Source organism: Purpureocillium lilacinum, assembly GCF_023168085.1.
Source record: "Purpureocillium lilacinum CBS 284.36 DNA, scaffold_7, whole genome shotgun sequence".
In the NCBI taxonomy this organism is placed as follows: Eukaryota; Fungi; Ascomycota; class Sordariomycetes; order Hypocreales; family Ophiocordycipitaceae; genus Purpureocillium; species Purpureocillium lilacinum.
In genome coordinates, this window is record NW_027072117.1 from 626,396 (window position 1) to 639,313 (window position 12,918).

Here is a 12,918-nt window from a genome sequence, read left to right on the forward strand (position 1 = left end):
CCAACATCCACCATCTCAGTTCCTGTCGCGGGCTGTGCAGTCGGCTGGGTCAGGAGGCAGGCACCAGACTCGCCGATATCCAGGAGACAAGGTATATCCAGGACGAGGTTGACTTGGGCATCCAGTCTATTGGAGTCGGGCCTGCAGGCAGTGCGCCCAATCGAGTTCGTATTCTGCACTCGCACGGTTTGTTCCGCCTCGTGGGCGGGGGCAAAAGGCGTGCCTGCGCCCTCTTGCCGTTGACGGTTGCAACCCGCTCGTCGACTGGTCCCGGAGGCGAGGGGGGGTTATGGCTTGGGACCGGGCTGCAGAAAGCCTCAACCTGGCAACAAGCCACGATAGTGCGGCCTGTGCTGCCTATTCTGTACCCGTCTTTCATCCCGCTCGGCTACTCTTACTGGAATCCCGTGCAAATCAGGACTCTCCACGATGCCTTCAGCTCCTCTGCAGCTCCCATGCTGCTCGCCGCTTACATCCCCGGGCAGGACTGAATTATGAGCCCCCGTCCCGTCACCAACGCACAATATGCAACTGCCATCAGCCCGGCAACTGAATCAATACTATTGAATAATGAGTACATGTGCGGTAACAAGTGGACCTTTCCCGACACGGAGGCTACCCGGCTATCGGGGGGTCAGATCGGACCCTCTCCAAGTACCGAGCACGGCAGCCACGAGCTGAAAATTGGGGTCGGAGCAGCCACGGACTACGCTCGACGCACGTTGCAGTCCTATTAGACGCGGCAGCAGCAGGTTAAGCAACCATAGGGCTGAGACCTGTCGGTACGAGCCGCCACGGCGTCACCACAGCCGCACTTCCAGACCCAGCACAAGCACCCGCGAGTGATGGCGCCCAATGGTGACGATGCCCACGGCCCCCCCTATTAATAGGGGCGGTCAAGTGAGGCTTCGCGCTTGCGGTTGCTGTGATTCGCGGCTATTCGTGGGCCCCACCCTGTCGACTTGGACGAGAGGTGCAACTCGTGTTGTACAGTTGAAGCCGTCCGGCCTGGCTCGCTGCGGCTGATATTGTGTTGTCAACGCCCTCCCTGCCAAAAAGCAATGGCGGACACCGTGCTCCAGCGAGGTGCGGCTGGCGGTGGCGCTGCCCATAATGAGGCTTTTGACTTTCCGAGACATAACTGGCGCAAATTCTTCTGGAAAGTCGCGCGTTGCACTGCCATGGCACCAATGAAGCCATCGCCAAAGCATTGTTGGGCCGTTATGCTGGTGAGACCGGGCGGTCTAGCAAATCCATGCTGCCTGCACCCGAGCGAGGGCATATTCGTCGAGGGTCTAGGCATCGCGATCGGCCCAAAATCAAATACGAGAGGCCAAAGGCAGGTGCCACTAATGAAAATCATCTCCCAGGGCGAGCATGTCGCGGGTCACGCGGAGGGCAAGAGCAAATACGTGTTAATCATCATCGGCCAACAATACACCGTCTTACCATCAAACCATCCTCGTCTGAAGCTCCTTTGTCTCCTCCCGCAGGCTCTTAAGCTGCTTTTCAAACTCCTTGTTAACCCATTCCCAGTACAACGTCCACACGCCAGCGGCTCCGGCGCTGGAGGTGGCCGCCCCCGCATTCCCGGTCATGGCCTTCATCTTGTCGCCCAGCAGGAGTGTCACACGGAGTACACTCTTGTTGGCTTCTTCCTGCTTCTCAATGTCTTGCTTGACGGCGTTTTCCTTGAGCTTGACGGAAAGAACGCCACGGTACGCCTCGGCAATGGAGTCGAGCCTGCGTGCCGTTTCGTCGGGGTCGATGACGATGAGCTTGGTGACCATAAGGTTACACAGCTGGCGGATGTCATTGTCATCCTTCAATCCCGCGACCACTCGGTCGTAAAAGTCGATGTTATTCATGCGAGTGAACGCTGTCTCCATGAGAGCATAAAGGGTCTCGTATGCGCTCTGCGTCGCGTCAGTCTCAAGTTCCAAGAGGGTGCAGCTGGGATGGCATACCTTGCGGACTTCCAGTCCGTCGTCCACCAAGTGCTTGAACGGGCCCAGCAAGACTTCCTTGATGAGCTCTGGCTTGATGACTGATTCGCTGAGCACGAACGGCACCAGCTCGCCCAGATGGGGCAAGATCAGGTCAGGCTTATTGTGTGCGGCTGAGTTGAGGGTTGACATGGCAAGTCGGCGGATCTCCATATCGGAGTCTTGCAGCATTACGAGCAACATGTTGATGAGGGTTCGCTTGAGCATTGCATCGAAGGCCTCGTCGCTTTCCGGGAGCGTGTACCGGACGGCCTGCACAGCCATGCCTCGGATACCAGGCGACTTGGCTTTCAGCAGCGTCTGGTACTGTTAGCGATGCAAAGTCGAGATGTTGGGTCACAAACTTACCTCGAGCTTCGGCATGAACAGGCTAGGATCAAGGATCACAAGGCGGCCAGCGCATTCTGCGCACACGACTCGGTTGTCCGCATTTTCCGAGGCCGTCAGAAGCTGGTCCCAGATGGCGATCGCGTAGTCGCGTAGGTCGGTCGACTGCACAGGAATAGACTGCAAGACTTCCTTGATGGATTGAATAAGCAGGTACTGCGTATTCCCGCCCTGTTGCATGGTCTTGAGGATGACCGGGAGGAACTGGGAAACATTGCCGGAACCGGCTCGTCCAAGGGCGATGGCTGCAGCTAGAGATACCTTGTCTGGCTCCGCGTGGAACTGAGCAAGGAACAGATCTGGCTGCAACGGCGACTGCGCGCCGAGGCGGAAGCCCGCTTCTCCAAGAACGGCGAGCGCGAGGCTGACCCGAGCTTCATCGCCAGTCTGAGCACTAGTTTGCAGCTCGGAGACGAAGCTGTCCAGCGACACGCCCGTGGAGTTACCGCCCGTCACCAAAAGCGTACCTATCACTTTGCCGACGACGGATGGGTCACCGAGGACACTAACCTCGCTGAGAAGACCGCGCATCAGCTGCTGGGCGGTGCCGCTCTGCCCGACTCGATCCATTAGCTCAAGGAGCTGATCCAGTACGATGCTAGCGAAGTGGGACTTGAGCAGCTGGCAGAGGGCAGCCACCATGTCGTCTGTGACGACCAGGGCGGGGTCGGTCTGCACCATGCTGGCCAGTACGAGCAGTGCCGGGCCAAGTAGGTGCGTGTCGCTGTTAGTAACAGCAGGCATCAGCGCAGCGACTATTCCTTGGATGGTCGAGGGTTCGAGCTGCCCCTGTGCGGCCTTGGACAGGACGAGGTGCTTGAGCGCCACCACACTTGACCCGCGTAGAGACCGATTGGCCTTGCGAAGCTGGGAAGATAGTTCCAAGGCAACGCTTTGTATCCAGTCTTTGTCGAGTTGACCGGGTGTGACAGCGAATGCAGCCACATTGTCCACCGCGCGCACGGCGGCGAGTCGAGTCGTCTCATTCTTCAGTCGATCCCGGAGCACTTCCAACGCCACCTTGCGTTTTTCGTCCGACAAGAGCCGAGATCCTTCTGAGGAGGATGTGCGTGACACAAGGACGCCGAGGGCGTGGATCGCCCGCTGGCGGACTTCCGCATCGGCGTCGTTGGCGGATCCGCGATCCAAGATTACCTCGAACAGCTTCTCAAGCTCCGCCTTGTACTTGACGCCGGCATTTCGCGAACGAGGAGGGGTGATGGTCTTAACAAGTTCCTCGGCGGTGCGAAGAGCGTCGCTGGATATTTTGTAGAACCGATCGTGAACTGCGGCTGTGACCGCTGCGACAATCTTGGACAGATAGGGCTGCAGAAGTGATGACGAGTGCGTCTTGCAGATGTCGCTGATCAGTCTCAGTGCCGCAATCCGCAAGGTGCTTGGCGTCGCAGACGAAGATCCACCAGCAGAGGCGAGCGACGATGACACGTTCACAGAGCTGGCCGACTTGGCTTCTTCGGTGATTGGGCCAATAATATCGGCAAAATAGTCGGAGAAACCGCCTCGTTGAGTTGACAACAAGTCGTCGAACATGTTGATGATGGCTTGACGCGTCGGCACCGTCTTGGCCTTGAGTTGCTTTGTCCCGGCCTTGACAATGCTGGGCATGAGGCCGGACAAGTCGGCGCGAGGACCAGTTGGGGGTACCTTTTCCAACACTGGTGATGTTAGCCCTGGCGCCGCCATGAATCTCGACGCGCTCGCGCTGCCGCCGCCGCTGCTCTGTCTCCGTCTCTTACGGTTAAGTGGGATGTGGCCCACGGGCTCGGGCTCCATTTCGTCCAGGGATAGGTCTGTCATGTGCAGGCCCTCGCCGGTCTTGCGGATGAGAAGCGAGAGGGCGGTAATGACTTCTAGGCGCACGTTTTCTTCCCTCTCGTCAATCCGCTTGACGAGGAGCGGGGCCGCCTGGCTGTAAAGCACGCCATTGTCCAGGAGATCTCCGCTTCCGCGGGTCGCAATCAGAGTGTACATGGCCTTGACGGCACATCGTCGGACTTTCCAGCTCGCATCGTCATCGTCGTCCTCGAATCCGTCGTCTTCTTCAAAGTCGTCGTCGTCGTCGGCATCTTCGTCCTCTTCGTCCACCTCCATGTCGTCATCGTCATCGACAGCGTAGTTGGGATCGTACTTGACATACCGAACGATGGAAGCGATCGTTTCGTCTGTAAATTGTCGCATTTCCTGCGGGCAGGATGCCAAAAAAGCCTCAAGCGCCACCAGAGCAGACTCGCGAATCTCGTTAAAGTCCTGTCCCAGATCTTCGCCGTCGCTCAACTTCTCCATGTGTTGCTCGAGCTCGTTCTCGGATAATGCCTGCAGAACAAAGGGAGCCGTCCTGGCAATATGAGGGCCGAAGCGGGCAGGGATCGATCTGGCCATACTCCCGAGAATAGCGATGTATAGCTTTCGGGTCACAGCACTGGTGCTGGCTTGCGAAAGGCCTGAGGTGAGACGCTGAACGACGTCTTCGAGCTGATCGTCCGTGACGTATACTGCAAGCATGGATATGGCGACCACGGCTCGCTTTTTGACAACAGATGTGCCCTTGGTGCTCTCAAGAAGCTGCATCACCACCTGGACGGTGGCTTCCACCTCCACCGACTGCAGGAGAGGGCCAAAGCAGCGCACCAAATCTATCAGCACGTCGACGGCCTCCCCATTGATGCTGTCCTCATTTTGCAGGAGCCCTGTGGGAACGGGTGGCAAGTCCAGAGTCGTTTCTGGGACTTGAGTCTTAGGGCCAGGCCCGATGAGCCGCGGGATCAGGACGCGGTGGATGGCTTCGTATGCCTGTTTGATGTCGGGAGTAACGGGCAACCCCGGGACAGGGCGGGGGAGGGCCGTCACAACGGAACGGAGAGCCAAAGACGGAACCGTGTTGTCGACTGCATTCTTCAGCTTCAGGGAGGACAGCTTGTCGATCATCGGCGGAAGGATCGTTGCAGGCACCTTGCCCACAAGCGGACCGAGGCTGTGTGTTGGTCAGCACCTGGGATACCCATATGTAGCTTACTCGGCCTTGGGATGCTCACCACTTGATCGCCAGATTCTGGACCTCGCTATTCTGGTCATCGAGCGTCTTGATGACACTATCAACAGCCCGAGCCGCGATGTTGTAGTCGTGGTGCAGGAAGTCGGGCTTGGAGTTGTTTAGGAGCTGCAGCAAGTCGTTCAATGCCATGAACCGGAAGTCCGGGTCCGCGTCGCTCAGTTTGCGGATGTGAGCCATGACCGCCTGGGGTGACGGCGGGTTGGTCACTGCCGGAGACGCCATGGTGGGCGAACGACGAACGGCCTCGTCGTGGGTCGCGCTTGAACTGCGGCAGGTGAGGCCCTATTCCGAGAACGTCACGCCTTGGCTTCCGTGGAGTGCGCGGTCGCCGCGTTGACTCCAGAGGCTCGACTGCCTGCGGCGTGTTCCTACGGGGATGCTTCGGCGGCGGCAGAGGAGATGCAACAGTATGGGGGGTCCAAAAAGATGGTGATGATGACGAGGGAGGTTGGCTCGCGCCGGAGCTGGTGGGGTAGAGGTGGGAGCTCCAGGCAGGCGGCGGAGTGGAGGGGTTCTGGTGCAGGCAGCTCGGGTGGGGCACTGGGTCCCTCGCGGCCGTTGCTGCAGCGCCACTGAAGTGTCACGCCAGCCAAGCGCCGGAGTGCAAACGGGGCGAGGGCATTTTGAGGATGAAAGGAAAGGTACAGTGCCTTGACAGCGCATCTCCGGAGCAATGAACGAACGTTGCAATTGAATCTGCTAAACGGCGTGCATCGCAAGCCCTAATACCGTGCATAGCCAAACCTAATGTTGTCGCGTCCCGTCTACGCTGCCGGCTTGTCCAGCTCAGACGCCCGGTACTTCCAGTAGCCCTCCCGCACGGGATCCCACTTCTCCCAGAGCCTCTGCAGGCACAGCTTCGCCTTGTCCTTGTCCCCCTTCTCCTTGTACACGTCCGCCAAGAGGTCCAAGGCATGGGAGCTCTGAACCTGCTCATCTCCCTGGCCGAGTCCGGTGACGAACTGCTCCGCGAAGTCGCCCGCATCGACTACGGGGCGGCCACTCTTGGCCAGGACGCCGCGCAGGTAGTTCCAGCCTGATTGGTTCTGCGGAGCGAGGAGAATCTTTTCTTTCGCGTAGGCGACTTCTCTGTCGACGGTGGAATCGGGTACTTTCGGATCGTGAGCTGTTGGCGGTAGGTCCGGAGTAGAAACCTTGGGGTCCGAAAACACCAAGAAGAAGCGGTGTGCCCATGCAGAATTGTTGCGGACGTCGTCCTCGATCATGCTCTGCGTTGCGCCCAGCTCGCTCGGCGTCCAAAGACCCAGCTTCTCGACCAAGTATTGCCGATATGACCACACGTGGTAGTTCTTGGTGTCCTCGGCGAGAATCGTGGCGATGAAGTCGGTCTCTGACCTGCCCAGCTTCTTGACGGCATCCCCGTCCGAGGCGATCGTCGGGTAGTAATAATCCATGAGCAACTGCCGATGGTGCCAGATCTGGTAGTTCTTGAGATTGTTCAGGGCCACCTCGTTCAGCCACTGAATCTCCTCCGGCACCGACAGCTTGAGGGTGGACACAATTTTGAAGCGGTAGAGCCAGACTGTATAGTGCGCCGGGTTCATGGATATGACGCGCTCGGTCAGCCGGAGGCACCGAGGGGAGCATTCCTCGACGGCCATGACGGCGCGCAAGTATGAGACGGCTATCCAAAGTCAGAAACCTTCTCGTGCATGGCATCTGCCCACTTACCCTCCGCATAATCATCAGGATAAGCAATCTTGGCGAGCGCATCCTCTGGCTCGTTCTGAGGGATGGGAATCACGTCGTCCCACTCAGGGTCGTTGGCCAGCGGCCCAGTGATCTCGCCGTACAATTCGCGCTTGAGAGTCGCCATCTCGATTCGCCTCTTCTTTTCGTCTTCGATATCCGCAGCGTCCAACTCTGTTCCTTGGCGGTTTGCAAGGTCTCTCTTTGCGAGAAAGCCGCGGTGCAGAATGTCCAGAGCCGTCAGCCTAGCTTGCTTGAGACTACGCTGCTGGAATTCTTCGAGCTTGTACGACCCGAAATCTCGACCAGTTCGGTCTGTGCCCCAGCTGTATCTCTTCGCGAGGCGGCGTACGGGCAGAGCCTCCTTCGTGACCTGCTTCCAGAACTCGCGCTCGGTCTTGTTCGTCAGAGGCACTTTGTGCTGCGCGACAGGCTGCAGCAGTCGCGAGTGGACGTATGTCTTCTTCTCGGCGGGTGTCAGGCCTGGCAAGCCGACTTCCTCGAAGCGCTTTTCGACGGGGTTGGTCTGGTAGAAGCGCGCGCGGGATCGATCGTGGATGGTCTCGATGACGGGCTCGGGGGCTGCGGATTAAATAATGATAAGCGCAATGTCTACGGCCGACGCGACGAGACCAACCTTGAGGCTCGGGATTGTTGGCCTTAGCACCTCCTTTCTGCTTGGGCGGCATGGTTGGAAGTGATGGACGGTGGGGGTGGTGGCTGCTGAAGGGAGGGAAGATGGCATTGTTCTCCGCGACCCCGCCATTTTCGCGCCGAGCAACGTAGAAGTGGCACCCACCACGACGATTTATGTACCAGCCTCCATCAGCGCCGGCAAGATGGAGCCGAACGGTACCGCCTCCTCCTGAAGCTGCATTACGATATGGTACAGATTGTGGCTTGAAGGATTCGCACTTCTACATGGCCCTGCATTGCCTGTTTGTCGGGCTACGCCAACGCAAATCACGGCAGGGCTTGAGGGAGGCCGCAGGTATGACCGCTTCATGGGCACCGATCAGGCCCTGGCATTGTTGTGTATTCCAACAAATGGCAAGACAAACAATTTTATCTGTTGTCCAAATCATCCGTGCCAACCAAACTGCCAACAGATCCCCACAAAGACCCCCGTGCACCGTAACAGCAATCCCAAACTCCAGTTCTCCAAATGTTCCGGGAAGCAAGCAAGCGAGCCTCGCTCATAGAGCTCGAAAGTTTTGTGACATTATCAACCACTTTTGCAGGCCGCGCGGAGGGTTCCTCGTCATGGCGTCCCAGTTTGGAACGAGCACAAACGTCTCGTTGAACATCTTTTGCGGCGAATCTCGGGCTTTGCCGAACTGCACCCTGCCCATGGTGGTCACGACGATGCTCATTCGCCCTCCGGTCCGCTCCACCTTGGGATTGTCGTGGATATTTTCCGGTGCACCGTAGCCAGTGGAGGGGTTTATGACGTGCGCGTCCAGAGATTCTATCTCGTACCGCACGCCTTGGCCCTGGCCTTCCAACAGAGTCAAGTACTCGGCTGGCGTTGGGACAACCTTGCCGTTGATTGAGATGTCAGCCGGGATAGTGTATTTTGACGAAGAGTTGATGTAGAACGAGTCCAGCTTGGCGAGGGTATTCAGTGCATGATAATAGCGATCTGTGAAGTTCTCCGCGGCTGAGCGACGGCCGTCAGTATTTGTTGTGAAGATGGATGGGACTTGGGTGGACACGAACCTTCACCGGAGGCCTTCACCTCGGTCTCAGCGTCGGGAAGCGGCATGGTAGATATAAGAGCACAGAGATTTTGAGCAAGGTATTAGGTAGCTTTAGCCAGTCGGATGGATGAGCGACGAGGTAGAGAGAGCATAAGGTGTAAGGAATGAGACGCTTCACCCTCAAATAAGAGGCAGCAAGACAGTGCTCATACCAAGTTGTCCCAGGACGCGAGCTAGGCAAAAAAAGGTTTGTCACAGTTATCGATAACACTGTATGCACACTGTGAGTCGACCAAGCGCCAAACGCCGAGCCGGACCCTGCAGCTCGCGATAGCTTCGACCATCGAACTCTCAGCGCGTCACAAAAATGGGGCCGTTCGGGGTGCGCGCCCTTTGCGGCATGCGACCACCCAGACCGCGTCTCGCTACGCGCCTCGGATGGGTTTGTCCGAGCTGCCAGCCTCGTCGAGGTCGCCAATGGCGCTGGAACAGTTCCGAGAGCTTGCCTGCGAAGAAGGGAAAGCCGTACTACATCACCACGCCCATCTTCTATGTCAATGCCGGTACGTGGCGCAATCTCGACACCAGGGTTGGACTCAACTGACGCTCTTCTCAGCACCTCACATAGGCCACTTGTACTGCATGGTCCTAACCGATGTGCTCAAGCGCTGGCAACAGATCAACGGAAGAGAAGCATTTCTATGCACCGGCACAGACGAGCATGGCATGAAGATCCAGCGGGCGGCAGCCAAGGAGGGCATGCAGCCAAAAGAGTTTTGCGACATCAATTCGAACAAGTTTCGAGAACTGGCAGCATCGGCCGACATATCCAACGACTTCTTCATCCGGACGACCGACAATGAGCACAAAGAGGCTGTCAGGCATTTCTGGCTGCAGCTAAAGCATGGCCTGCCGGAAAAGCTCGGACTCTACAAGGGAAGCCACGAGGGATGGTACTGCGTCAGCGACGAATGCTTCTATCCCGAGGACATGGTCCAACCGAGCATCGTTCCACAGACGGGCAAGAAGATCATGGTCAGCGTGGAGACGGACAACGAGGTGGAATGGGTCAAGGAAGAGACTTGGTTCTTCCCGTTGACCAAGTACAAGGAGCGCCTGCTCAAGTTTTACGACGAAAATCCCGGCTGGATCACCCCCGCGCACAGGATGAACGAGGTTCGCAATTGGGTGGAAAACCACCTGGAGGATCTGTCCATCACACGCCCAGTATCACGACTTAGCTGGGGGATACGCGACCCGGATGACAACAACCAGACCATATACGTCTGGGTCGATGCGCTGATCAACTACCTGACCAAGGCTGGCTATGGTGCCAAGTGGTATTCTTCCAATGACGACATGGGTCTTTGGCCAGCGGATCTGCAAGTCATCGGCAAGGACATCCTGCGTTTCCATGCCATCTACTGGCCAGCGCTCCTAATGGCCCTTGATCTACCGCTGCCAAAGGGACTGTTATGCCACAATCACTGGCTCATGTCGAATCGCAAAATGTCCAAGTCGTTAGGCAACGTTGTGAACCCATTCTTTGCCGTCCAGCGCTGGGATATTGATCCCTTGCGGTACTTTCTCATGCGCAACGGCAGCTTCAGCAAGGACATGAGCTACTCCAACGACCTCATCGGCTCCGTGTACGCCAAAGACCTGCAGGCCAACATTGGCAACCTGTTCTACCGCATAGCACGTCCAAAAGTCACGGCGAAATGGTCGACAAAAGAGGCCGTTGAAGCCTTTCGCGAGAGAGAGTTTGAGTCTTTACAAACTGATCGTCGCGATTCCACCGAAGAGCGGTTTTTCAGCCTAGACGCTCACCTGGACAAGGTGACGACGGCGTTTTGCAAGGAGATGGATGGCTGCGAGACTGGCGCAGCAATACGAGAAATCTTCAATCTCTTGCGCGAGGCAAGTCCCGTTTACCCTTTGCCCCATGCGAACCCAGACTAACATGCGCGCAGACGAATCGTTACGTCTCCGACACGGAGCCGTGGAACCTTGTCAAGAACCCTGAGCCAGAGTCTCGACTGCTCTTGAACTGGGTCATTTACAACAGCGCCGAGGCACTCCGGATCGCTGGCATCTTGCTTCAGCCCATCATGCCAACCAAGGCGACGGAGCTGCTCAACGAGCTTGGCGTGAGGCCCGACCGGCGCATAGTGCAATATGCATACAAGAATAAGGACGACGAATACGGCACGGAAGCGAAGCCCAGCAGCGACAAGGGTCGGACGAAGAAGTGGGACACCATTTTCCCGCCGACGCCCAACGCAAGCGACTCTGACGCGGAGGTGATGGAGCAGCTAAAGGCCATGCTTCAGTCCAAGACAAAAAACAAGATGAATCAAATGGCCGAACTGCTGGCCATGGAGGCCCGAATGGGAGAGGACGCCGTGCGGAAGCTGCTCGCGGAGACGCACGCAGCGGACCCGAAGCCAATTGACTCATAGTTGACTGATAATTTCATAGAGACGTGTAGGATGTAGGATGATTGGTGTACCATATGTACGAAATAGAACTGTATCATACGTGAATCCTGAGAGCTGCATGCTGGAGCTTGTGGTTCGTGCTGCTGTGAGTGTCAACGCTGGCGGGGTCGCTCGCGACTACCCTGAAGTCGCCCAGGCAAATCAAACTTTGACCACTTCAACCCGCCAATCCACAACCGCCAGCGACACAACATGAGGATAAACAGTCAAACAGGTCAGCGTCTCACTCACTTCAAAATACAACAAGTCAATGGCTAACTCTGCTAAAGCCGTCTCAACGAGCAAGGTGCTGCTCGTGCCCTACGAGAAGCACCACGTGCACAAATACCACACATGGATGCAAGACCCCGTGAGCTCTTCCTTTACCCACACCGCTAAACATATCCCCTAAATCTATCCCCTAACACCCACGGCAGAGCATACAAGAGGCGACTGCTTCTGAGCCACTGAGCCTAGATGAGGAATACGAGAACCAGGTGTCGTGGCGGGAGGCGCACGACAAGCTCACGTTCATCGCGTGCGAGCCTCTAGGGCCTGAGGGACCGCGCCAGGGCGCGGCGGTGAGCGACCACGGCGCGAGGGAGGAGAACATGAGGGGCGACATTAATTTCTTCCTGTACCCGGATGAGGAGGACGAGGATGAAGTGGACGCGCCGTCGGCGGTAGGTGGTGATGAGGCGGCGAGCGGAGAGCGGACGCGCTGGCTGGTCGGCGAGGTGGATGTCATGATCGCACATGAGGGCCATCGCGGACGGGGCTTCGGCGGCGGAGCGGTGCGCGCACTGCTCGTGTACCTGCGGCGCAACATGGAGGGCATCCTCGCAGAGTACTACCACGCGGCCGGCGAGGACGGGCCAAGCTCCTCGTCCATCTCCTCCTCCGCCGATCCGGCAGCACCTGCGCAGCTCGGGGGCAACAGCAGCGACAGCGGCGGCGGCGGCGATGGTGGGCACGAGGGTACCACCGCCCCAGTGCGGCTACGAGGCCTGATGGCCAAGATCAAGGAGGGCAACGCGGGCAGCCGGGCGCTGTTCGCGGGGCTGGGGTTCGTGCAGCGCGGCGAGGTGAATTACTTTGGGGAGGTGACGGTGGTGATGGGTTGGGAAGAGGCGGCGAGGAGGGCGGCGGAGTGGGAGGCCGGGGAGGCGTACAGCGAGGTTCATCTGCGGTAGCTCGGACCGCTATGCGATGCTGGTGCGTGCCCGGTGTTGTGCTGGGGCCAAGGTCGGGACAACGAGGGCGCTGCGCGGGCATTCTGGGATAGACGGGATGGTGATTGCCGGGCGAGACAGCAATGACTAGAGGTTGTCTGGGCGCGGCGGCGTGGTGGCTAGTCATGCAAAGAACGAATTCAACGATTCAACGATACTTGCTCCGGTCCCAAAGCCGCAGACTGATGAACATTGCTCGGCCATAAATTCTCCCCGACCGACCTCCAGTGGCGCGACGTTCAGCTAAAGCCAGCGCTTGTTGTATTGTAGCTTCGTGCCCACGACAACGCACCACCCGTGTCTGTCGTGGAAAGATCAACCGTACCTACC

The 12,918-nt window shown here is 57.9% G+C and overlaps 5 protein-coding genes across 5 annotated transcripts; 2 read left to right on the top strand and 3 right to left on the bottom strand.

Annotated features, from left to right (window-relative positions):
- Positions 1-1,451: 1,451 nt before the first annotated feature.
- Positions 1,452-5,688, bottom strand: PLICBS_009101 (uncharacterized protein; the record flags this gene model as incomplete). Its single annotated transcript, XM_065601551.1, has 4 exons — positions 1,452-1,916; positions 1,968-2,306; positions 2,355-5,385; positions 5,447-5,688. The coding sequence occupies 4 exons, from the start codon at positions 5,686-5,688 to the stop codon at positions 1,452-1,454; spliced, it is 4,077 nt and encodes a 1,358-aa protein (XP_065457623.1).
- Positions 5,689-6,230: 542 nt separating this feature from the next.
- Positions 6,231-7,865, bottom strand: PLICBS_009102 (CAAX geranylgeranyltransferase alpha subunit; the record flags this gene model as incomplete). The annotated part of the gene is made up of 3 exons (XM_018327887.2): positions 6,231-7,111; positions 7,159-7,758; positions 7,814-7,865. 3 exons carry the CDS (start codon positions 7,863-7,865, stop codon positions 6,231-6,233), a joined length of 1,533 nt encoding a protein of 510 aa, XP_018173603.2.
- Positions 7,866-8,372: 507 nt separating this feature from the next.
- On the bottom strand, positions 8,373-8,941 carry PLICBS_009103 (uncharacterized protein; the record flags this gene model as incomplete). Its single annotated transcript, XM_018327888.2, has 2 exons — positions 8,373-8,836; positions 8,896-8,941. The coding sequence occupies 2 exons, from the start codon at positions 8,939-8,941 to the stop codon at positions 8,373-8,375; spliced, it is 510 nt and encodes a 169-aa protein (XP_018173604.1).
- Positions 8,942-9,243: 302 nt separating this feature from the next.
- Positions 9,244-11,338, top strand: PLICBS_009104 (methionyl-tRNA synthetase; the record flags this gene model as incomplete). The annotated part of the gene is made up of 3 exons (XM_065601552.1): positions 9,244-9,439; positions 9,493-10,805; positions 10,850-11,338. 3 exons carry the CDS (start codon positions 9,244-9,246, stop codon positions 11,336-11,338), a joined length of 1,998 nt encoding a protein of 665 aa, XP_065457624.1.
- A 231-nt stretch (positions 11,339-11,569) lies between these two features.
- PLICBS_009105 (uncharacterized protein) lies at positions 11,570-12,549 on the top strand (the record flags this gene model as incomplete). Its single annotated transcript, XM_018327890.2, has 3 exons — positions 11,570-11,591; positions 11,647-11,726; positions 11,794-12,549. The coding sequence occupies 3 exons, from the start codon at positions 11,570-11,572 to the stop codon at positions 12,547-12,549; spliced, it is 858 nt and encodes a 285-aa protein (XP_018173606.2).
- Between the last annotated feature and the right edge of the window lie 369 nt (positions 12,550-12,918).